Below are 27,370 nucleotides of genomic sequence, written 5' to 3' on the forward strand. Positions count from 1 at the left end.
AAAATTCCACATTTAAAAAAATTTTTTTTATCAACAGAATCTGGAAAATATCTTTTAATCTTTGCAACATATATTTATTACAAGTAAATTAAAAGTTATTTAAATAAAATTTTTATTTAATAATTATTATATAATTATTACTATCAATTATTAAGAAAATATAAATAAATAATTATGTTTAATAAATCGTTAAAATATTAATTGTGTTTTTTGATATTGACTATTTTTTATTGTCGCAAATGTTATTAATATTAATAACGACATTTAAGCCTAGATTTAATATCAAAGATGGAAATGTGATAATTTTGATATTAAATCTCAGCTTAAGTGTCGTTATTAATATTAATAACATTTTGTGACAATAAAAAATAATTAATATAAAACTACATGATTTTCGAGATCATATTGTATGCAATCTACAAATAAATTAATTAATGTCGACACCATTGTATGCATACAGAGTATGCAAATCTCTGAAAAGTTAAAAATATTTTACTCTCTTTAATGAAATGAGTATATTATCATTGATCAATAGTGCTTTCAGTTATAAGTATAGCACTGTATACAGTGAAATCTCACTGAGAAGAATTAGTTAGTGATAGTATCTAATTTTTACAGTAAAATCTTACTGTTATAATCAATGAAACATAAAACGGAGGAACAACGAACAACATATAAATATTTTAATTGAAAATTAGTGAATATTCATTGATCTTAGGTGAAATTTTGTTCACTTTAATCAGACATTTTTATTGATTTAGTTCAGAAATGATTATAACTATATTAAGATACTTCTGTGATAATCGCGTTGACCTCTCTATCGGAGGAAAGTACATATCTATCGAATGTTATAGTTTTTACATCAAGCTTTAAGATATCTGGGACCCTGTCGTACGTGACTTGTATCATGCAAAACGCATTGACTTAATCGCCTTGTTTTCCATTATTGAATAAGATATTATTTAAACATTGTAAGATGAAAAAAACAAATCATAAATAAGCTTTAAAGGAATGCTAGTTTTATTATAAAGTTCTGTGAATAGATTCTTCTTTAATCATTTTAAAATTAATTTAAATAAATTCGAGAGTATTTTAGAAACAAGACAATAATGGAATGTATTAAGTTATTCATTTTATCGTATATTATAAAAGCGTATTATAATAATTTATAAGAAACTCTATAATTGTTTGTGTTCATGTAAAATATTAATAAGTTTTTTATCTTTTATATATTTATAAAATTTATATATTTATAAAAAGAATTTCCTCGTGAATAAGGTTCAATAAAAGTAAAAAAAAATTAGATATTAAGAAATTTTATTATAATAATTTTATTATAATAATTTTATTATAAAAGAAATTAGAGATAAGCTCACATTTGGTAATGTCAATTTTTGACTTTTTCTGAAAGACATGATGCTGACATTGATTAATAATCTATTCTTTCTCGAATAATGAAAGTCGGATTCTCTTTGATATCGACTAACGAAGCCTTTCTCGACGATTGTATTGTTGAGCGTTGAATCCTTTGACATTTTTTGCTTCTTTGAATCGTGAGAATTATTTTTCAGAAAACTATTATTCGTTTGATCGTTGTATTCGCTGTTTCCGTCGCTAACATCATCTATATTATTCTGATGTCTTTGAAATTTATTGTATTTTTTTCTATATTTCTTTTTCTGCCTTTTTGTTCTTTCTTCTATACAATTTATATTTTTAACATTTTGGATTACGAGTCATTTCTGAATTTATATATTAAATATGTCTTTTTCAAATTTTATCTAAACATTTATATGTATAGTAATATATTCTGATCGTAAACAGTCATATATTTCTATATCGAGTTGTTTCATTGATAAATTCGCTCAAATTAATTAAATCAGCAAATAATGTCTTGAAATTTTATAAATTTGATTGTGCATTCCGCTAATTTTGTACATATATGCGCAAAAACTTTATCTCAGGAATGTAAACACGGTAAGCTGTTGATTATGACCAATTAACATGTTTCTTTTTTGCATATTACTCGTTGTTTTTATGTTACTGTTAGGTTACTGTTAGGTTATCTCGTAACACGATTATTTAAAACTCTCCTTCTTTTAATAAAAGTGTAAAACGATGCCGTTAAAAATGTTCAAATAATAATATTTCTTAAAGATTTATCATTGAAAAATACATAACATAAAAAATGGATCCGCGTCGTAAGGAGGAAGTAGCTCTCGATCTAGAAAGACGAAAGACACAATTATTCAGAGAAAAAATGAGGCAGCTTGCCGAATGCGATAAGATAGTTTCGACTGAGACTGTCAATGCCATCGGAGAAATTACAAAAGATGTTGAAATGGCCGAGGATAACGTGCCAAGCAGTGATGAATTTGATGAAGAATTGGAGGAAGAATATCGTTATATGAACGATATTTTTGATTTACCGCATGATACGTACTCCCTTACCGAAATTAGGCCGGAATTACCTCTTTGCGTAAAGTATGGCATCCGTTCTGGCCTAATTCATTTAAATATGCCACTGTTCTCGCCGTTATCTAGAGGTTATCAGGTAATCGTCATTATCGTGAGCCTCGATGTTGAAGACTTTATTTTAAGAGAATATCTTTCTTAATGTTTCTTCTATTAAAACCATGATTCCTAAATTGTCAAGTTTTACTTGCGGAGCTCTTTCATATTAATTTTCCATGTGTGTGTTTTTTTAAATATAAATTAATTAAATATTGTATTAATTAAAATAATAATTTAATTACATAATTAAAATAATTTTTAAAAAATATATTATTAAACATCGCTTTGCAGCTTCTTATTTCATAGCTCTAATAACAGGGTGGCGCTATAGCGATTGCAGCTTTCGCCACAGCCGCGATTCATAAATCACGTTGTTGGAACGAGGCGGTGATCGATCAGATCATCGAAGACGGCGACACTTTTTACTGTGAATCTTACAAAGATGTGAACACCGGCGATCGTCGAACAATGACCATTCTCGACTTGAAGAGGAATCTTCTCGTTCAGAAGAAGTTTAATATAAGAATCAAGATCGAGGAGCCGGAGTATGTCGGAAAATTTCGTTCGAGCGATCCAACGGAGCTTCATTTGGCGAAGGCATTAGAATTATTTTTCGAGCGATACGATGCCGGGATCCTAACGTCACCAGTACTCGATGTAGCTATATGGCGAGATTCGAAGTATTACAATATATTTGACGGTCAAGCGCGAAAAGATAATGGTGAGCCGGTTGCCGAAGAAGTCAGCGGTTCGACCAAACTGTTTCTCGTGAAGGATCTGATGGGAGTGCTATTCATTATCCTTGAAAAGAGCAACGTACAAAACGAACTTTTCGTACTCTACGCTGTAACTGTTGGCGCAATCGAGTCCATCTCTCCGGATGATCTCGCGCAAGAGAAGACGCGCGGGAAGCTGCAGAGAAGACCGAGCGGTTACAAAATTCGCCAAAAGCACCGAGCCGTGGTGCAAGGATCCTATCATCTCACGCATCCAGCCATACCGATAGCTCTGCGAGATAAAGGGTACCTGATTATAGCCGTGGCGGCACTGATATACTCGCGGCTAATTAACGCAAACAAATGGACGACCGCTTTGCTTGACCTGATCATCAATCAGTCCAATATCTATCTAGTCGATCTGGTCAGGATTCTTGAGAAGAAGCTCGACGAGGAATTTGAGCTCCGGTTAGAGGACCTGATGAGCGACGTTATTCTCGGGGTATACTCTGCCAAGATAAAGGTAGACACGAATGTGATACCGGGTCGCGCGCAAAAGAACAAGAGCGCTATCGACAGTGGTATACGCGAGTTCTTCGAAACACGAGAGCTCGGAATACTTGAAATCAAGAAGATCTTCTACGCGATCTGGAAGGACGGCGATGCGTATTACTTTCTCGATCCATTCGCGTGCGACGACGAAGGCTTCAGGATCAGTCATATTCAGGATCATAGCAGAGAACACACGACGGATGATATATTTAAAGGCGTTGCATGCGTTACCATGAATAGCACCGTGAACGAGGTAGTGGAGATCGTGCTGGAGAATACCGGTAATAAGGACAAGGATCCTTTCCTGATACATGGAATAACAGTGCTGTACGTGAAGACTGGAGTAACGCCGGGCGGACCACTCGAGAGAGTAATTTATCGAGAGAGAGGTACGAACCGTAGGCCGCTGGCCCCGTTACCTCCGGCACCGACGGATACGATGGAAAAAGTGATCGACACGACACCCCGCGTGCGACCAGATTCGCGTAAGTCCATGGAAATATCTACTCAATTTCCGGAAATTATGCAATACGTGGACCAATATACAATGGCGGATGACGAACCGATAACTTTCATACTTGCGCAAGAGGAAAAAAAGAAAGTAGATGAAGAAGAACAGGATATAGAAGAAAAAGAGGAGGAAGAGGAGGCGGAGGAAGAAGAAAATATAAAAGAAGAAGAAGAAGAAGGCGACAAAGAAATGCAGGTAGGACGCATAAAAGAAGAAGAAGACGTCGAAAAAATAGAAACGGCCGACGATACAAGAAAGGAACCTTCACTAAAATTTATTACGGGATATAGAATGATAAATGTTCATCGTCTGTTACTTTGTGGTACTAAGAATTGTCTGAGCGATAGCTTTCGTCCGCAATCACGTGGCAGGCAAGGATTAATAGCCGCTTTGACTGCTCTGGCCTACAGAAGATTGAAAGATCCGACGAGCTGGCGAAATATAGACGTGGATCAAATCGTTGATGTGAGCAACAAAACTTACGAGCAGGTTATAACGTGGATCGAACAAGGCCGACCGGAGATAAAAGAAGCAAGAGTAATGAAAGAAGAAGAGGAAGAAGAAGAAGAAGAGGAAGAAAAAGAAGAGGAAGAAGAAGAGGTCGAAGAAGAGGAAGAAGAAGAAGAGGAAGAAGAGGAAGAGGAAGAAGTTCGGAAAGTAGCACGTGCTCCGAGTCATTTGGACATCTCTTTCTTACCGCCTAGATTGAAGCTAGCTGAATACGACGCTATTTTCAGAACAAAGACAAATGTCATCGATGGCGACACGAATCCGTTGGCAAATCTCGCAGAGGCTCTCGAGCATTATTTCGAACGATACCCTGAAGCGGTATTGGAAAACAAGAGATTGATGTACGCCATTTGGAAGGAGGATGGAAAATTCTTTATGTTTAATCCTTACGGCAGTGATTCGGAGGGATGGCGTCTTCGAGATCATCCGGCCTCCTTCGCTGTAACGGACAGTCTCAACGAGCTGATCGATCTTCTTCACGGTGTTTTGGAATACAACGATCCCTTATTCTCGCTTCATTTCGTGACTCTGGACGCGATACAACCGGGAAAGTATACGTCTCCCGTGGAAATCATGATGCCGGACGAGCAGACGATCGACAAGTTTCGTACAAAATTTCTGCCGATCACAGATGATGATTTATTGAAACTCGAAGAGGTGAAACCAGATATCACAGAAGCGTTAGAGAAACCTGTAGGCGATGAAGAGGAAGAAGAAGAAGAGATGGAAGAAGAGGAAGAAGAGGAAGAAGAGGAAGAAGAGGAAGAGGAAGAGGAAGAAGAGGAAGAGGAAGAAGATGAAGCAGCAAAAAAACTGGAAGTACCGAAGAAACCTCTTGTAGATCCCTTGCTAGAAATCGAAGAATTCGCGCAGCCTGATGCACCTTACCGTCTAAATCTGGCACTCTTGACTTCGACGGTAAAAATCCAAGAACCGATCGAAGAAGAGCTCAATGGCCTGCACGAAGAGGTAGTGATGGAAAAGATGAAGTACAATCATCCGCCGCCGTACGTGATGCCGCCGCGAAAGACGCTTTATGTTTTGCTAGAAGCGAAACGGGCGAATAGATCGATTCCCTCTCTAGTATCGAGATTCTCGATCGACTCGAGATTAGAGGTCAAGGAAAAGAATGGTTTCCCCACCAATTACGTGGCACCTGCATCAGTCGCGATTATATCAGTGCCTCGAGACGCGAAACCTTCTAAAATGATCAAGCTATCTTTCGGAAAGTATTTGTATTCGAGATTACCGCCGATCCGTATGATGCCTCTTAGAGCAATCGACGAGAGTTATATCCAGGACGAAGACATCGATAATGCACTTAATGAAAAATATCTTGAACGAGAAAAATTAAAGGACAAGAAGAGAGACATGACGTTAGCAAAATTAACGATAGTATCTTCCGGTGCAAGATCAGAACTGATACCACTCGGACCGATAATTAAAACTCCAGTTTTAACGATAAAACATCTGACATGTCCCGATGAACAGAAGCGAAAGAGCATATCGAAGACTGAGAAAGAAACGTTTATGATCAAGAAGAATCTCTCCGATGTGGAAAAATTTATATTCAAGATGATATTTCCTAATTTTAATCCTGATTTACAGGTGAGCATATTCTATATACATATATATATTTCTATCCAATTTTTTTACGCATTATTTATAATCTTTCTATTATCTGACTATTATTCAATGAGATCGAAATGAGATAAAGATTAAAACTGATTTAATGAATAGATATAACGAAAGTAAAAATCTTATACAAAGTATAAATCTCTTTATTTATTTATATATGAAAGAGCTCCTTTTAATAGAAATTTTCTTATATTTAGTCACTAGAAGAAAAAGCTCAGGGTAAAAAGGTGGATGACATAAAAAAGACAATAATTAGCTCAGATAAGAAAGTAGACCGATCATCGGAAGCTGTCGGCTTTAAAGTAATTTCATTATATTTTATTATATAACACAAAGATAGAGAGTATTAGTAATATATATATATAATAGTTCATGTTATTACATCATGTAATGTATAAACAAAATAAGGCGCGTAAACGTTTAATGCCACAATATAATTATATTATGTATCGATATATGTATTGATATTCGTTTTCCTCTCTCTCTCTAGCATAATTAAAAACTTGATAAACAAGTAATTTAATACGCAATTTGCCTCACAAATATTATATTCAAGGTTGTGGAAGATGCAAACATCGAGATAATACGAGGCAATTCGAGTTTAATGGATCGTGCGCGAATTGAATCTTCTCATTTCAAACCATGTTACATCGCGGCTGTATTGTGTATTTTGGCAAAAATTGTGCTAGACACGGATCGCTTTTGCGGAAGCACTCTGGATGAATTAATTCTCCTCGCTGGTAAAATCGATCAACACGTGGGCAGATTGCGATACAAGGAATTTAGGACGTTTTATAACGTGAACATTCTCGACGCGAATTTTAACGTGATTCTGAAAGAAATCATTCCCGATCCCAAGAGTTCAATATCCAACGAGCTTGATACGAGCGTAGAGAAATTTTTAGAAAAGAATCGAACCGGCATACTGGTGCTGATAAATTGTGCTTATGCATTTTGGACGGCAGATAATAGATATTATCTCTTCGACCCTTATCCTTGCGACGAGAAGGGACGCGCTAGTGAGGAGGGTTACTGTTGTCTTCTAAGATTCCGCGATTTAAAGTCTATGCTCGATAGAATTAAAGAGAACGCCGGCGAGACTGTGATAAAACCTTTCCGTTTTTATACCGTGTCTGTCGCTCACATGAAGATGAAGAGATGCAAACGGAAACGAAGAAAAGGCATCGAACGTCGCGCAAAACTAACTATCCAAGAGTCGATGAAAAGCGAAGAAAAGCGAGATGCGGCGACGCCGCCAGCCCCGTCGGAGATATCTCTGATCGAGTTAGCCGAGTGGGTCACTTCGGATCCAGAATTGGATCCAGATCGTGACATCACGATCCCCGGTTTCACGCCGATGCGATGTCACGAAGCTTCGATGTTGGAAGCAATCGTTTTGGAGAACGACATTACAACGCCTACTCTGATGCCGTTTGAAAAGAAGCCATCGAAGACACCAGACGACGGTCTCGAAGAAACGATGATAGAACGAGCGAAACTATCCGAGAGAATATTTCGAAACTATACGTCCCTCGCGATTCCTATCGATCTCTGCATCATAGCGTGGTCGTTGATCCACGATCCCGTGTCCTGGTCGGAGCGCACCGTCGACGGCTTGCTCGAAGCCAGCGTGGATTACGCCCTTGACAGCGTGTTAGCGAGCGAAGACACTTCTATGAGCGATATGACTGACGGCTTGCTGTCGGAATTCGAGATAGCGAATTATGCGTTTCGCGCCGTATTCGCGCCGCTGCACTACGGGAGGCTGTACACTACGGAGGGCTGGAATCTGGCGATGACCATGGAGAGGATATTCGAGACAAGGATCTACACCGGAGCAATAATCGTTTGTCACCACGCTCACGTGGGCGTCATGGAATGCGGCAGAAATTACTTCGCCTGGTGGACAGTCACAGGGACGAAGTGCTTGAGGATGATCGTATCCAGCAACATAAACGAGTTTCTCAAACTGGTCGTTAAGATAATCGACGCGCCGCAGGAAACGGGATTCGCCGTGAGAGTGGTTACTGTATCTTACGCGCGTAAAACAGCTCCAGATTGCAGCGACATTCGCGGTCTTCATGAGCCGGTGGCACCAACCTTGCCAGAGATTCACCGGAAAAAATCACCGGAATCTCGCGATCTTGAAGCGATCTTCAGACCAATCGATCTGACTCCGAAACCAATCTTCGTGCTCGGAACAGTGGCTCTACGCGATCGAAATAGCTTGTTAGAGCCGCGAACAAAACGCTGCTACTTCGTCGCGTTGTTGGCTGTCGCGATTAAGCGGGACATCGTTCAGTCTCCACTTCCGGGTATGATCGACAGGATTCTCGAAGTGGCGGAGAGTTTGTACAGAGGATTCGTTGAGCCGAAATTTCACGCGGAACATATATTGCGAAATGTCCCGCTGATGAACAGGTTGTTTGACTTCCGAGACTGCGCATCGCCATTGGTCACGTTGACGACGAATCCTCGGACCGGCGGAAATGATTTTTATATTCAAGTGAGCGTCAAAGACATAAAAGAGAGAAAAAATCATCCTTTCAGTTTCTTCTCATTTCTATCGTTTAGCATGATTGGAAATCTTAATTTTCTTTTCATATTTAATGTTTATTATATATATAATTAATATTAAATATTTATAAAAAGAGAGAAAAAAAATTGCAATAGTATAATAAACAAATATGTATAAAAAAATAATTAAATATTTACATTTTTTAAATCAATATTGTACAGTAAAAAGAAAGACAGGAAAAGATATAGAAGAGAAAATAAAGATAAAAAATTATTTAAGAAGTTTCCTATAATAAAAATAGAAATATAAGGTAAAAGAAAAAAAAAATATATATATATATTAAATATAAACAAAAAATATATATATATGTCTTTTATCATATATTTCTATTTTTATTTTATGAGATTTTTCAAATATTTTTCTTTTTATTTCCTCTTCTATATTCTTGTTTTCTTTTACCATACAATATTGAAAAAAATGTACATCTTTTTTAATTATCATATTTTTTATACATATTTATTTATTATAATATTGCAATTTATTTAATTATCATATTTTTTATACATATTCATTTATTATAATATTGACATCTATTTAAATGTGTGTATTTAAAATTCTTTTCGATCTCATATAAAGATGTTTTAGCATTTTAAATAAGCAATTCTAATTTTTAAGATTTCTTTTATCGCTTATCTTATATCGATTTAGGTGAAAAGACATTTGAAACGTCATTTCAAAATGCACACAAGCGGTATATTGCATTTCACGAACTGCTGTTACGGCTTTTGGTACTCGAGATCGACCAACTGCTATTACTACCTCGATCCGTATCAATGCGACACAGGAGGCAAAAAGATTTTCGCCAATGGCAACGCCTGTCTGTGCATCTTCTCCTCCATATGTCAAATGACGAAGCATATGTGCTTCAATCAGTACGAAGGTACAACCGGATTCTACCTTCACAGAATTCACGTGAGTTCCATCGATACGCCGCCGTATGAAAAGTTCCAGGAAGACCCGATGTGGATGTATCTCGACTATCATTGGAATTTCACGCATTCGATTATGCGAACGCGTAAAAAAGCGAAAGACGGCTATAATTCAGATCCGTCGCAGTTGGATCGACGATTTTGGAACAATTACGCGGTCGAGATTACCGATCTAATTTATTCCGTTTGGGGTACGATCGGCGCTTACGATTGTCATTTTGGCGAACGGGCCGGGAAAAATCGCGCCGCTATATGCGTGGCCATCCTGGCCATGCAACATCTTTGTCATCCCTCCAGATGGGCCCCCGCCATCCTGGACTCAGCCGTCATCTGCGGCGATTCGTACTATACGGAGAGCCTAAAGAGCGCGGCGCGAAGATACTCGAAGTCTGTAAACAGGTTCGGCCTGAGAACTACCCTCAGGGTATTCCCGCACTTGTGGACCGTGGATTTCGGCACGAGTGTGTGCGGGATTCTGTACGGCGATCGAAACAGGTTGACGTTAACCGGCGCGTTGAAATTAGCCTTCGAGGAAGCACGCAACGTCATTATTGAATGCAACGAGATCACCCTGGCCGTGTTAGCTGCCAAGGACGCTTATTATGTCGCCGACCCTTGCTGGATCGGTCCGCCCTTGTTCGCGAGGGATCGCAACGCGATCTACGTTTTACGCTGCAAAAACGTGAACGTACTGATATACGCGATCACGAAGATGCTCAATACTAATCAGCGACTCGGCGTTCGCATTACGCCGTTGAAGCTTGCGTTCCATCGAGAAGACTTCGACGCTGATTCTGAACTCTATACTTCTAGAAGGAAGATCCTGCCGAGATCGTTACGGAAGGGTCCAGGAAAAATCGAAGATTTCAGTACGCCTATTCCCGGAGCGGTTACGGTACCTGATGTAGATTCTTACCTGCGATATCGACGGTATCTCGTTGATGGTGTAAGCGGAGATCTCCGACCGGAAGGTTCCCAGCTGCAGAATCATAGGGAGCTTGCGTTGAATCCTGAAAACGCAAACAGCACGTTCATAAGCACCAAGTGGCGTTTAAATCTCGGCCAAGCGCGTCCTCTAAAACGACCCAAACCACCCGCGGATCCTCGAGGGATGAAACGTGGCTCGGCGGACTGCGTAGATTCCGCGACTGAGCTATTCCAGTCGCGTCGTTCGCCAATTTCTATCACGGATTTAATTACCGGATGTGATAATTATCCGAGACCGATGGATTTTGCCAGCGATGCTCCTCCACCTGGAATAGAATCGCTCGAGTGTGCTAGCGAGCGTAATTTCCTTCGTGAACAAAGCCGCGTGGATTTCAATGAACGCGTTGCAGAAATGTCTCGAAATATTTACAAGAGTTATCGTCATCGTCTTCCGAAAAATAAGAGATCCGTTAATTCTCCAATCGGTGCTATTCAAGATAAAAACGGAGCCGAGAATATTCCGGAAACATATAGTGAATTAAGCGAAGCGACAACCGATGCTACGGAAATTTACTGAACGTTGAATAGGAGTAATCATTGGACATTTACAGAGAGAGAGAGAGATGCGATCTTCCTGGAGGTCGATTACAAGCATAGGTAGATATTAAATGTTTTTCTTTGAAATTCTGACGTATGGAGAGCAAAATAATTGCGATTTTATATGATGACATTGCACAAATCCATCAATGTCTAGAAATCAATTGACATTCTTATCTCATGAAAAACACTTTAATTCCGAGAAAAAAACTTAATAACTTTATAAAAAAATTAATCAAGAACACATTTTCAATAACTGTGATATTATTAGCTATTTATTGTTGCTTAAATTACATATATGATACCCTCATTTGCAATAATTATATTACCTATACATATTACGTAATATTATAATTGCACAATACGTATGTGTACAATTTATAAATTATTCATATATCGATGTTGATTGAATAATTTTCAAGGATGTATATTAGAGATTTATTCAAATAAATTATAAATCCGAGATTAAGAAAGATAAATTTATTTTATATAAATCTTTTTATAAAATCTTTGCATATATCATTTTTAACATTTTTATAATTTTTAGATAATAATTTTAGATAAAAAAATATATAATATAATTTTAAAAGTTTAGTTATGTTTATCATATTTTTTCAGAATTAAAATTAATTGTATAGAATGGATTTAATCAAATAAAAAACTTAAATAATTAATGATTAAAAAGAATAAATTGGCGGCTTTATATATTCACTATATGAATTGCTAAATTTTTGTACACCAATGTTTTTAATTTAACGCGTATCATGATTTTATCTAGAATTTCTATATAATTATTTTTAATAGCATTTTTATCAATAATCAAATTCTTGTTATTTGTATATTGCAAATCTTGTCTACGAATTAAAATTGAAATTGATAGAACTTTAAGGATTTAGGAAATCAGGAACAGATACATAGGTTTAATAAATGTTATCTATAAATAATTTATTCATATATATATATATATTATTTTTTATTTAGTTATTTATCAAAATAAGTGTACAAAAAAGTAACTAAATTTATTAGTATTGGACGGTGAAAAATATTTAATCGAACTAATCAAACGAATAAATGATTGACTTATGTCTAATAAGTTTGTATCGCTGTTAAATGATTAGTTTACCGTAAATTAAGCTTTTAATATTTAAAAAAAATATATATATGTATATATACCACACCTAAAAATTACTTAAAAATGCAATTATTAAACGGATCGTAATATATAAATCTTACATAGTTATTAATAAACATTTATCTTGTATTCTTCTATAATGAGATTATATAGCATGTTTCAGAAATAGATGGTCAAATTTTAAGAGCATAGTAGAATATGCTCGTAAAGTTTAGCTACCTATTTCTAAAACACCCTGTATAATCTAAATATATAATTTTTAAGCATATTGGACTTTACAATATACAAAAACGATAGCCTCGCTTAAAAGTAATTTCTGTAGTTTTATTTGGTATTGCTTGAATGTTTCAAAAATATGTTAATTTTTTTATTCGCCATAGTCTCAAGACTTAAATAAGATTAATTTTTCAAATTTAAATTGTCCAAACAACTTTTAAGCGCATGACTTGCACAATATTCATTATTATTATTATTACGCTCATGTATTATTCAAATGGACAATAACATTAATTAATGTTAATACTTAAGTACGTTTAACGCAATGCTTAGCACAATGTCGAAATAGTCACATATACGTGTTAAAAAAAAAAGAAATTCATAGAGGGAAAGAAAAGATATATATTTTCATTAAAAATAATCTGAAAAATATGCACATTAATATGACAACACATACAACAAATCTCTTTAGCTCAATGAAAAAAAGCTTATCCGGCAACACGATGGTTAAGATCATATCTTCCACAAAATTCTCATCAAAGAAGGAATTCTCGAATGCAAATCAGCATTTCTCAGGAAGAAATAACTATATATGCCGCTTGTATTTTGAGACATGTTATATACTTAGAGTAATTTGCGCGCCGCAACGCATATTTTTTTGCATGTTCAGCAAGATGCTGCCGTGTCTCTCCTTGCTCCCGAATTCAATAATCACCAATTGTGCAACACGTACGTTGAAGGACGGAGACGGAACACCGTGCGCGCGATTGTACCATAACATTATCTACCATACAACAAATTATCACACGTAAATCGCGGACACATAAATTGTGGTGCTTTGATTAACGAGGAACGTGTCCACTTTCGTATATGAGAATAATCGCGATAAACGCGAACGATCAATAACGATATAAGGTTACACCTTGAAACGAATTGTTTGTCGCTTTAATTTTTACTCCGAATCTTGTATGTCCATTTCGTTTTTCGTTTGCTCATAGTAAAGTCGCGCTAGATTTTTTTTACTCGGAAAAAAAATTTCTAAAACTCGTGAGAACGCGCGATCGTCTATAGTCTATATAATAAACGCTTTCGCGGAGGCGCAATTATTTGTCGGTCGTTTCTTCCGTTTCCGGTTTCGTGTACAAGATCTCGGCATATTCCGTTTTATCCTCGTTAAGTCGCCGGGATGTAGCACTTTGTTGTGTGAGATCCAACTCCGCGTAAACTATCCCACCTTCACCCGTCGCAGGATTCGTCCTGCTTTCTTCAGCGACCTGAAGCTACATCGTGTTTTTTTCAGATACGAATATGAGGGCCAATAAATATATCTCAATTTTAATTAGCATTTTCATTATCTTACGATAATATTATAATACATTATAAAACATTATTATTCCATAAAAAAATAGATCCTGTAATATAACAAATTCGACACCGTCACCTTTTCTATATTCTAATGTAAAAAAATTATAAATAGTAAAATCGTCGATAATTCGTCGCATTTATTGCAACAATTAGATGAATAATTCAAGACTATTGCATTTAAATTCATAAAATGCAAAAAGTTATAAACTTTTCGTATCTTTTTTCCATCAATTTAATTATCTTATTTAATTATGTATTCTTCGATTGACGCAAACTTCTTTTTTGAAATTTTGTAAAAAAGGTTTAGTCCTCTCCTAATTTAATTTTTAGTATGTTGATTATTATTATTAATTATTTGTCGAAAATTTCTGCGAAAGTGCTTTATCTTATTACGTAAATACGTAATTTCATGCAATCTGAGTTTAAACTGAATCAGTGAAAATGGCATTAATTAAAGTAGTGACAACATATCAAGCGAATATTTTACTAATCTTCCGTGAAAATATACTTTGTTCTTGCGTCTTATGTTTCACGTATTGAATATGACAATCAGATTTCTTTGAAAAATCCGCTACCGCTGATTCTTTTCAATGAAATTTCACTTTTTCATTATAATACTATATTTATAATTGAAACTACTGCTTGTCAGTGATAATACACTGATGCCATTTAAGAGAGTAAAATTTTTTTCCAATTTATATTATCGTAAGCATATTACCGATTTCAGAATGGTCATTTAATTATATAAATACGTTATACGTTATATCGACAATAAACACATTCGGATCTACTGGGGAAAAAAATATATAATAGTAATAATGAAAACAAGAATTAATAACTCTTATATTCACTAAAAACCGACAGAACTTACCTTTTCGTCGTCGACGGTGACGACAGTCTTCATAGTGTCCGTATCGGTGCCCGACACTTTATCCTTGTTACGTCCAAAGAGTTTGGACAAATTGATCCTTGGTCTGCGATGTCCTCGGGACGACGCTCCATCTACTTCCGACCGGGAATATCTGCCGGCACTTTCTGTGTCGCTTCTAATAAAAAGAATTAAGCTGTTTTTCCCATACAAAACATCTCGTTGACACATGATCACGTGATACTGATTTTACGAAAATGACGAACATCAAGCTGTAATATGCATTGTTTATGATGTTGATTTTTCAATGTTATCGAATGACGATTTAATAATTTTTCCCGTAATTTTAGATTTCCGTATTGAACAATTATTATTCTCGATGTATGTGTGTTATTTTCTGATCAATTTCTATGCGCGCATACATGTGTGTATACGTGTGTATGTCATCTATTATTTTAGTTTTTTTAGACGAAGATTACGAACGAAACGAACAACGAACAACGAAGGTTAATAAATATGTTGTGAAAAAAACACTTATAATTATACGCGTGTATAATACGTAATACGCGTATAAAAAAGCGTTATAACAACTTGTCTTTTCATGTCAAATGCGACAGTAATTAAATTTTAATTGCGAATTAAATTTTTTCTATTTCTCATTGGTTTTTTCTACTTGCTTCTTCTTAATATATTTATATATGCATGTACGTATGGTATATAAATGTAAATTCATAATTAAATCGTTAAAAAATCATCAATAACCAGAATCAGTTGCAATATCTTTGTTTTTTGTTAATTTATCAAGAATTGCATTTAATTATAACATCAGATCATGCTCTCTTAAGCAAGTTTTTTATAAAATTTCGCGTAATGTATTGATATGATAATATAGTTTGTGTTATTTTTGATATCGTATATAAAGAATATATACGATTGGATTATTCAAAAAATGTTGCAAATTAAATATTGATTATCATAATATATCAATTAATTCAGCATAACATTTAGGTCCGTATTTATAGTCTTGATTCTGCTGAGAAACTCAGCTAAACCAGTCTTGAGATATGATATGTTTATAAATGGATCTTGAAAATCTATTTGATTTCATTCGTAATCGCGATTCAGTAGAGATACTCAAGAGAAAATTTTAGTTAAAAATTTCAGTTGATCTTCAATCAAAATGTAATTATTGAACCGTCCATATCTTAAGACATAAAATCTGAGTATCTAACCTGATACGCTTTTGAGATTTGAAAAACGATTATAAATACAGATCTTATAGTCACTTAAAAATCTTGCTTCCAAATATTATAAAATAAGCGCTGCAATTAATATAAATTATATATGCATATAAATTACGATGAGAAATAGTACTAGATGAAGCATACATATGAACTAAATAAAGCATTCTATTTTTCACGCTAATTAAAATTATTAGACAAAAATATTATATAAGCAGAATATAAGTACGCGCGTTGATCGCGTATATAGAAAATAAATGCAATCGTTTGGAGAAATGAGAGGCAATTCGCACATAAGCAGCGATTATCTATGTATGCCATGTGCAACTAAGCTGCGTATTTTCTTACTCGCGTTGACTCGTAAACTGAGAACTTTAAAAATTGCGGCGCTTGTTCTACACCGCAATTACGTAATTACGGCTTAAATCACACGCGTATTATATTTTCCTTGCCGCTATTCAAATATTGCGAAATAAACATCGCAAATTTCATATACAGCGGCAGATACTGCAAATCCGTGTTTAGATCTTCTTTGCACGCAAACAATATAAGAACAAAAATCTATTCATGAATCTATGTTAAGCAGAAATAGACATTGTGATAACGAAAGTAGAACGTACAATAAGAAAATACAATATAGAACAGAGTAATCAAGTAACCGCTAAATTTCATTTGGCTGCTATATATCGCAATGATCTGTATAAACATGTCACGTGAATGACACAGCATTTAGCGCTAAAGTTTTGACCCTATGATTTATCTTATCTGATAACCGTATGAGAATTAGGCCATTTAAATTTAGGTCACTTTTATCTACTTAATATGTGTATAGTAGTCAGGATTTATACTGATTTACGTACACACATACTCAGAGCCAATAGATTTCGACACTTTTTAGATTATGATGTCAAAAGGGAGACTTATTTCTGCAATGTATATTGATAATTTCAATGAAATGTGAATTAATCTTTACATATTTCTTTGTTTTAACTCACATGAGATCGTGAGTTAATACAAGTTATAAATTTTAATCTATTGTCAGATGAGATTTTTATTTTTACCGGAAATTTACCACGAGACGAGAACAAGTTCCCAGTTTGATCAAATTGTGCAGAAAACAGATGACGAACAATACTTTGTTGGCCGTTCGCTTTCCGCGCAATTTAATCCAATTTCTTTGTCTCGACGAGTAAGAAAAGCGAGCGCGTCGACGGACACATCCGACATTGCGAACAAATAAGATAAAAAAGCTGCTGCTTGCCTTTTTCTAACGACATCGGCCGCAGTTTTCGATTTCTCGAGGCGAAGAAGACTAACGCTCGTCGCAGGGTCCGCGAAGTCTCTGAAAATGCATGCTTGGCAAAAATCTACGGAACGATAATCGTCGAGTGACGGAAAAGCGACGAAGAGATCTATACTTCGTCTCTGAATCGCGTCACACGATTTAAATTAAATTAAAGCGAACTACGAAAAATGAAGTATTAGTTATGACGCCAAGTGCAAGTGTGTGAGAATACTATAAGCGGGAGTGCGATAAAATGTGGGTTGTATTATACATTAATACATCATATATATTTTTTAGTATACTCACGACTCCCCGAGATTCCTGGTGGTCGAACGACCTGAAAGTAATAAGGAGAAATTTGGCTTAAATTTGGCAATATTTTGCTGTTTTAAAATAAAGCTAAAGCTTTCATAATGAAAGTAAGATTACAATTGATATTTTTGACAGGTCTATTCATTTTCAAAAAGTGCAAGAATTAATGACTAAAGTGACAATGAAATATGATCGCTATAAGTTTTTTCTCTTACATTTATTTTAAGATTAATTAAAAAACTTTTACGAATATTTTTAATTAAATATACTTTTGAAATTAATCGTTAATATTTTTTAAGTCATAATGTGTTCCAATTTATTGAAGCAATCCAGAATATTTTATTTGACTTATAAAACAATGATGCTTTTCATTATGACTTTAATGTGATTCAAGTGTTTATCGAAGAAATATCAGTAAGGAAAAGAAAAATATTTCACATACACGTAACTTGGAAATCTCGTTCGAAACAATATCATATTAAAAGTAAACCACGCGCTCAATTATCATATCTTGTAAATTAAGAGTCAATGTGCCAGTATGTCAACAATGTATGACACATTGTATCATTAAACTTTGACCTATGATGTCAATTTATGGCACCATTCATTTCTAGTTCAACCGCAACCATATACTATCTACGTTTATATATTTCAAGTTAAGATTTATCTCAATTAATAGTATTACGACTACTGACACACATCTCTCCTTTTTCACACCGAATGCAAGATATAGAGCGTTAGAAAGAAGTGGCAATAATATCGCGCCTTAGGAATTAATTTGTATGCTATTTCAATTTTTATATTCAAAAAACTGCATTCTTTATCGCTGTAACCGATAAAATCTCGAAGTTACGAAGTAAAAATGCTCAATACCATAAATTTAATTAATGGCAGGACGAGACACATCTCTCAACATTTATCTGTATATTTAAAACAAATGTTTTATTTCAAAAATCATACGATACCTAAGTATAATATCATAGCGACGAATAAACTTATAGTTAATTATACATACAGCTCTCTATATATTAATTCATTTGAATTCTTAGATTTATTTCTCGCCTATCGCATTGTATCTACAAGTAGAGATACAAAATGTCATCGTTCTCGCGCGCTTGCGACGTGGCTGTTTCGCTTTATAATCGCTGTCGTGCATAGCGTCGTTTTTGAACTATATTTCTTTCTTAATTTAGACATTTAGCGATCTTTCCGGGGTGTAAATAACCGATCGCCAACGGCGCCGTTTCAATTGGGCCCTTAATCGGAAAATGACGAGATAACGATATCGCACAAACGCAATTTCTCGGTAACTTAACCGCGATATTTCACGCAGTACTTAGGTGGCTTCTAAAAATGTTTCAAAGGGAGAGAGAAAGAGAGAGAAAGAGAGAGAGAGAGAGAGAGAGAGAGAACACCAATTGCAGGTATTTATAATATAATATCTCGTGATCCGGCGAATCGACACCGCCATCGCATGCTTCTTCATCTCATCTTACTCTATAGAAACTTACATTAACATAAATATATATCTATATCATATAATATATAATATATATACCCCATTGTGTATGGCCAACGATCATGCTCCTTAATAACGTATGTTATCTTTTCGTTAATATATTACGAGTTTTACAAATGTTCATTCAATCTCTATAGTTGTCACGGGAATGACGAAAATGCGATCGAACGTGCGTACACATCTGTATATTCCTACACGTCCGTATATATATTTATATATATTATATTATATCCTCGCAAGCATGATCATCGAGATTTTATAAGTCGTAAACGTTACCGATATAATTACATTATACAATTAACTAATTATATTAAAATCAATTACGTAGCTGCATTAATATTAATAAGAATGTATTAGAATGTATAGGCAGGTTTTGTACGCAAATGCATCCGTATATATAATTTTTTTTGTTTCTTTTCTTTTATGAATCTCGTAATATATACGACAACGAGAAATCGTGTTTAACGATCTCGTTAAATCGGATTAAGTCAAATAAACAGCGCAATAAATCGCAATCTACGACGATACTTGCCACGCACTTTATAAACATCGATTATTGAAGAAAACGCAGATCTTATTATGGTAATCGTCTTCTTATCAAATAGAAACATGTTAGTACATAACTTACAGATTAAGATAAAGGATGTACATGGTATTCTCTTATGGCATTTCGTAAATAAGATAGAAAAAATCTTATATATCGATTTATATTTTGGCAGTGATCTTTGACGTTGTTCTTGCTATGTATTTCTAGATCTGTTCCAGCCAGCTTAGTCTCGTGAAAGTCATTGAAATATTTATTACAATGGCCCTAAGTATAGTAACAGCGGTTACTTTTAATAAAACTGACGAATTAAAACCGGAAACTTGCAGAAAAAGAATCTAGACTAATTGTAAGTAATATAAGCACTTTTTTTATCTATACAAGAAATACGGTAAAAGAAATTTTGTTTAAAAAATGTTTCAGTTATAATTTTGATTACTCTCTTCTTTTTTTAAGACTCGAAAAATATTTTTGAAACCAATGAAAAACGATCGAAACGGCAGGAAAGATAAGAAATGTTTCTATAGAATTCGTAGAATCCTATAGAATATTATATCATTTTTAAAACATTAATTTAAACATTAATTTCTGATATTATCCTCTGATTGTATTCACTGTTACTATATGCTTGGCAGATTTTATCTGAGAGTAATTTTCGGTTAGTAAAAGTCTCCGATAAGTATTCAAAAGTGGATCTCGATGGTCATTTAATCGTACGTTTTACTTCCCGAGAATAGCTCCGTGAGAATCTCATGTATATACCTAGTCTAATTGTAAGACAGGAAATTGAAACGTTTATTTTAGTCAATTCTCTCTTTGTATAGCTTCCTTCCGGAAACGGTGTGTGATCTCTCTCATTTCTTATAGAATATTGTGAAACATTTAAAAATCAGATGTGATCCACATATATATATATATATATATATATTATTTCTTATATCGTATATAAAAAATTCGGATCGCTCTAGTGCTGTTCTTATTCGCTCGCTACAACAAAATCGTCGCGATGCGCAAGAATATGCAGAGGATACCGCATATCTACTTTATTTCTTTTGTTTAGGTAAACGCGCGATTTCCCCTTTCCCTGTGTTTTTAGGCTCTCTCTATTACATATATTAACATATTCTGGAATATAATGCACATAATATATATTATCGTGATATATTACATATATATATAATGTATAAATTAGACACATATATATATGTATATATACTCTTTCTATATATGTATATAGTATATATATTATGTATATTAATGAATCTCCGATATTCGGATTGAAAACTGATGCGAGATAGCCTCTCTGTGACAGCGCAAACCTCGTAAATGGAGGCAATTTTCAGTTGGCAATTTTTTAGCCGCACATGTCAGTATCTTGAAAATAGAACAATCGATATCAATATATTATCTATGACATTTTCTTTCTTTTGCTTCCAATAATGTTCGAAAGAAGGTTGGAAAAATAGCGAAAGAAACTTTCACCAGATTTAGATATGCGTACAACTAGAAAAGAAATGAAAAAAAATAAAAGGACGAACTTCCAATACAAAACCGAGAAGAAAAGACACGTGGTAGAGAAATAAATTTTGTAATTGAACGCGTAAAATTTTCTTCGTTTTGTAAAAGGAGTCGTATAAAAGGAGATCGTTCATGTTCGGATATGTAAGTTGTAACATAAAAAAAAGATATTGATCGTTCTAGTTTCTAAGTAAGATACCAATATATCTAATCGTCTTTTTTTCTCTTACTTTTCTGTTACATGTCTTCCTCACATATTTCATTTTTTTTCATCCATTTTTTTCAGTTTTATCAACTTGCTTTAAGTAACTTCACACATTTTCTTTCCGCTCGATAATATCTTTCATAAAAAAAAGTTCATGAATAACGACAGGTCGATTCAGCAATTGGAGTGCAAGTGAATAAGTGAGTCACTCACTTGACATTCACGAATACTTGCAAACCAAGTGCTCCCGACGCAGAATATATATCTATGGGGTACCATTTTTCTTCGTGTACCGTTTTATATATATTTATATATTTATCTTTATATTTATATATATATATATATATATTTAATATGTACAACACGCAGCAGAAATTCGACCGTCGACCGACGAGCTGCATCGGCGTTCTCCTTCATTGAAATTCGCTCAGATCGCGATCGATTTTTTTTTTATCATAATTCTGCTTAATAGTCACTACACGTCCTTTCTCCCCCCATCTCCGATGAAAACCTCGATGATCTCGTCGGTCTCAGCACGGCCCTTTTCTTGTAAATGAAAACACGAATGCATCCGGAAAAAACAGTAAAAGAGCGTACGTGCCGAATTCGATAATGTATCGTCGATGAATTTTACATCCATCCTTTGGTTCTTATTCAATTTTTACGCGATGCCGACGAGACCTACGTTCAGATTCATACATGCTGTGTATGTGTGTGTGTCATGTGAATAATGTGTGCTCATGAAGCAAATTTTTAGAATTATGTTTAGTGATTAACTAAAGAAAAGTCTTCTGTGTACAAAAGTACAAACAACACTTATTGTCAAAGGCAACGATAAGAATTTATACGAAGTTGACTTTAAATGGTTCTTCATTCGCAATATTATTAATATGCGCCGTAAAAGGTATATCCGGTGTAAGTAAATGCATATAGGATGTTTCTCTGTAAGATCTACATCAAACCACATAAGAATGTTATTCTATCTAGTGTAAATGAATATTTTTTAGCAAAACGTGTTTACTTAAGAGCGTGTTTCTTAACAAGTAAGAGAGAATAAAGCTCTCTATTAAATAAAATCGTTTTAATCTTAATTAAAAAATGAAATTTTGCTATAAATTTACATTTCAAAATCTTAATCTATCAAAAGTTTTTAAAAATTTTATCAAACTACGTCTAATTGTGTACAATAATTTAAATTTTTGCAAAAAGAAATGCCGACTAAAAATCTATCGAAAAATTACCATTTTAAAGCTCGATGCAAGTTTCTAATAATTCTGTGTTGGGTGGGAAATATATTTAATGCACTACATAGCGCGATACATTTAATACGATGCAAATAATTCACGCTGTGTGATATCTTTTGCATCTTTAATAATACGACGAAGTATTGAAAATTTGATTTTCGAAATTGTACTTGTAAACTCGTATCATTCCTTAGATATGATTCAGTTGCCCTTATATCTCAAACGTGTTAATTACATTCACCATCCAACAAATGAAATATAGCGTGTCGTTGAAAAAAAAATTTAATTTACTGAAACTGAAATATTTTTTTTTGTTTTTTATAAAAATTGCATATATAATCGCAAATGTGTCGCTCTTATAAATAGACATATATCATATAAAACATGTAGAATAAAAAAAGTACAACGCATAAATTCTGCCGATTGACATATGGTACTGTGACGTATAGTATAATTTATTGAATATCATAAGAATATATATCAAATCTCGGTTTGACGAGTATACTTGATTTAATCATGCATTTCACGATCAAGTGCTAACGCATATTACACACTAAAACGTCATATATAAAATTGTTCTTCTTTTATAAAACGCAATTGTTATGTAGTTTCATAAATGAGATTCTCCAAGTGGAATTCATATCTTATAAAATCGCATATTCAGATAATCATCGTTAGTTTAATCGCTATAATTATATACAGAATGTTGTGTAACTCGAGGGAAAACAAAGAATTAGACGTAATAAAATTAAAAAATTTTCGACTGCTTAATCAAACTTAAATTGAAATTTTGAATGCATATATTTCGAAATAATTATTTTGATATATCTCTTTATATAAGTTGATAGCTTTTACTGTCTACATATATATTCCTTAAATGTGCATTAGAATTAAATAAATAATATTATGCAATCTTGTTTCGAAAGTTACGCAACATTCCGTATGCTTACGCAATGATCTTATTATACTATGTGTATACAATAACTTACAAAAATTCTCCCTTTTTTAAATGCATTTAAGTAAAACACGCGTCAGGAATGTTATAGTATTCGTAAAAATGTTACAGTACAAATGGCATGGAATAATAATAGTCCTGCCTAATAATGTTAAAGACACGATCGCACTTTCGATTTCGAAATTTCATAAAAATCGTTTCTCTCAATACATCTGGCGATCGTTTCTATTGTTCGCTTGTATGCTCGTTTCGTATCTATAAGATATACGTTAAAATCTAGAATTCTTCGTTGCGTGACATGGCAGAAATTTCGTGTCGTTAAAACGAGAGTGCGCATCGCTATAAATATGTGTGTTCGGGTACAAAAACTTTTACTTCGAAATTCGATTACTCTTAAGAATCAACGCGGAAAACGCGTTATTTTCCACGACAAGAACGAAAAAAAAAGATGCACGATCACAGTGTAATAGACACATTTTATAAAGATTCACGTTTACGAAAACATTTCTAATATGTTAAAAGGAAATATCTTGTGGAATGTGTTTTCTTACCTTGATGATACGCACATACGCGTTGTTTCTTGCAACGTAAGGAATATTTTCGCAACTTTCAAGAAACATAAACGCGTACATGCGTAATGTCTCGTCGCGCGTAACAAACGTATCTTCTCGTATGTATAGGTGCGTGTATGTTTTTTTTTAATATACATAAAAAGTTTCGGCTGCACAATTTGATTTGTCCGGGTTATCGTGAGGATACCTATCGTCTCTTCGGGAATGGTACGTCTCCCGCAAAATTTGTCATAACTACTTTATAATCATCGCTAAGTTCGGCATAAAAACCACACGTGTCCAATGGCGAAAGAATCACGGTGAAATTCTTCCGATCGCCTATCTCATCTCGATACATTCGTACAGATCCGTAAAAAAATTAATATCTTTACATCAGATCGTTATTTTTCTAAAAAAATTAATTCTTAAGAGTATAGATTTGATACTGTTATAAATCAGAGTAATAATTATATTAACATAGTTGTCAGAAAATTCTGATCCGCGAATAAAATTAAAATTATAGAAAAATACGTAAATATTTCGAAAAATCAGCATAATCAATCAGTTGCTCCAAAGTGTTATACAGGGTGTCCGGTAATAGTCGCATCAACCGTCGTGTGCAGGTAGAGCTAGTTAAACCGAGTAGAAAAGTCCTCTACCATTTTGCGATATTCTCAATAATAAGAGAGAAATAAATTAAAGAAAATCAGCCAATTCGCGCGATGATAAGCGTGTGGCGAGAAGAGACAGCCCACTCGGGGGTCCAGAGTTAGCGCTACTCGTATGGAGTTACTGTCTTTTGTAAAGCGCTCCTCCCCGCTTCATCGCGCGCTTAGCAACCGTGTAACATTATACTGTTTCTTTTCGCCGCATGCTTAGTAACGACATAAAACTGGGCTGTCTCTTCTCGCCGTCGTCACGCGAATTGGCCGATCTTTATTAATTAATATCTCTCTTATTATTGAGAATATCGCAAAATGGTAGAGGACTTTTCTACTCGGTTTAACTAGCTCTACCTGCACACGACGGTTGATGCGACTATTACCGGACACCCTGTATAAGTTCGTTTCCAAGTCGCGTTTCGCGATTTAATATTCTATTTACACATACTTATATATCAAGAAAGAATCGGATCTATCGAATAATTTTCTTATTGGCGATTGATGAAGGGAGATTCGGAGCGTCATAGCCGATAACCGATGGATCGAGAATCGAGTTTCCTCGACGCGAACACCTAGGGTCGTACTTGAAGGCTTTGAAGATTTAGCTGCCGTCAAAGGAAACGTCAGAGCGACGCGCGATTGAAATAGAAATTCGTTTCCAGGAAATTTCGATAACAACTCTCGCTGTCAATCGATTTGGCGCGCGCGCATTTTATGATCGTTACATATATTTTCGCGACTATTCTTTTTAAATGTTTGTTAAGCGTGATATATTTAGCGAAACGTGCGCGACGTAAATTACGAAGAAATTTATATATTGAAGGCAAGTTTCATTTCCTTAATAGATACAAAAAAACTTATCATCGAAATTATTTAATTAAAATAAGAATTGAAATAATGTTTAATCTAATAGCTTTTACGGTTTGTAAAAGCGACTCTTCTAAAAAAAATAGATAAAATATACTAAAAATCTTAGAAAAAAATATCAAAAAATTTAAATGATATCGAAAAATAATGTTTTAAAGTTAGTCATGTTTATCATTATCTAATATCATGTTACGAAAACTTTTTTAATTCCAAAAATTTTTCTGTTTCTAGCTCCTAAAATAAATATACCTAGATATTAACAACTTAGCATTATTGAGATAAGTGATGTATGCTGTTTTTAATCCTCTCGTTTTCAAATTACTTTTACGTTTATACTTTTATATTTATATGCAGTACCCAATGATTATTAATACAGTGATACAGTGGAATACACATCTTTTATATCTCTTTTAATTTTATATATATAATATATTCTTCTTCTTATATTTATATATATAATCTTTTAAAATTCCTTTCTCTTTCTCTTCTCTATTCCACAATTGTTATACAATTACACTAGGCATTTCAGAGAATCACATTCAAACAAGTCAATTACATGACAAAGTCGTTTTGCAGAAATTTATATAAATTCTCTAGAGTTTACGTACACTCTTATATAATATTTTTAATACACATGTAATTCATATGATTACTATGTGTGTGAAGAAAACGAGAGGATTAAAATATTTCATCTTACGCTATAAATGAGAAAATGAGAAATAAATAGCGCATCGTGCACGCGCGCGCTTACTTTACGATCATCACTTTTCGATCACACATTTAACGGGAAACGTCCATGCACTTTACTCACAAAAAAAAAAGACGGAAACCACAGAGAGAAACTTGGATCGTTACTACTAAAGAATCCGGCGTGGCGCGGAAAAGTGTGACAGCTCGGTTTTTCCTGTATCGAAGGAAAGGGTAGAGGGACGAAAAGAGCGAGGCGAGAAGAGAGAAGGTCTCTTTCCTTCTCTCTTTTTTGTTCTTTCTTTCTTTTTTCTTTTTTTTCTTTTTTTTTTAAACGGGCGTGTCCGTCTTCTCGTCCTTCTTGACGTCCGCACGACCGTTCACGTATTCGGTGCTCGCGTGTATCGGATTCTCTTGGCCCCCCTGCGGCACTTTCTCGTCGATGATACGCGGGTCCTCGTGATCCTCGTCTTCTTCGTCACCGGGCGTGATGTGCGCCTCGCTTCCGGCACCGACGTCACCCGCAGTCTCCTCGTCGCCGCGACGTCTCGCTGCAACAAGCAACGCCACGATCGGTCAAGGCAAATGTGCGTGTGTGGATTCTATCTTTTTCTCTCTCTTTATTTTTTTTCTTTAATGCGAATTCACGATTACGAAATGCCGATTACAAATACCGTGTGCATGTTGTCAATTGATGTTTGAATTGTTATGAATATATGCGATATTT

At 34.5% G+C, this 27,370-nt stretch overlaps 3 protein-coding genes across 9 annotated transcripts in view; 2 read left to right on the plus strand and 1 right to left on the minus strand.

Moving 5' to 3' along the window:
• Positions 1 to 27,370, plus strand: part of Prd1 (pleckstrin homology domain-containing protein pruning defect 1) — a 282,723-nt gene that overhangs the window by 60,580 nt on the left and 194,773 nt on the right. The window lies entirely within an intron of this gene.
• Positions 2,189 to 11,557, plus strand: LOC145938203 (uncharacterized). Its single transcript, XM_083041664.1, has 5 exons — positions 2,189 to 2,554; positions 2,833 to 6,411; positions 6,639 to 6,743; positions 6,998 to 8,947; positions 9,668 to 11,557. Exons 1-5 carry the CDS (start codon positions 2,189 to 2,191, stop codon positions 11,450 to 11,452), a joined length of 7,785 nt encoding a protein of 2,594 aa, XP_082897790.1. The 3' UTR covers positions 11,453 to 11,557.
• Positions 12,530 to 27,370, minus strand: part of Fas3 (fasciclin 3) — a 301,339-nt gene continuing 286,498 nt past the window's right edge. For 2 of the 7 annotated variants that reach the window (XM_083042523.1, XM_083042521.1), the window contains exons 9-12: positions 17,886 to 17,916; positions 17,556 to 17,636; positions 15,057 to 15,231; positions 12,531 to 14,100 (exon numbers count right to left, since the gene is read on the minus strand). In XM_083042523.1, coding sequence (XP_082898649.1) covers positions 13,924 to 14,100; positions 15,057 to 15,231; positions 17,556 to 17,636; positions 17,886 to 17,916 — 464 coding nt within the window. In that variant the 3' untranslated portion in view covers positions 12,531 to 13,923. Of the gene's footprint in view, positions 14,101 to 15,056; positions 15,232 to 17,555; positions 17,637 to 17,885; positions 17,917 to 25,934; positions 27,195 to 27,370 lie in introns of those variants that run through there. The other 5 variants (XM_083042526.1, XM_083042527.1, XM_083042522.1 and 2 more) reach the window with 4 other exon arrangements.

Source organism: Prenolepis imparis, unplaced genomic scaffold, assembly GCF_030444845.1.
Source record: "Prenolepis imparis isolate NDT839.2.m4 unplaced genomic scaffold, iyPreImpa1.0 SCAF_7, whole genome shotgun sequence".
In the NCBI taxonomy this organism is placed as follows: Eukaryota; Metazoa; Arthropoda; class Insecta; order Hymenoptera; family Formicidae; genus Prenolepis; species Prenolepis imparis.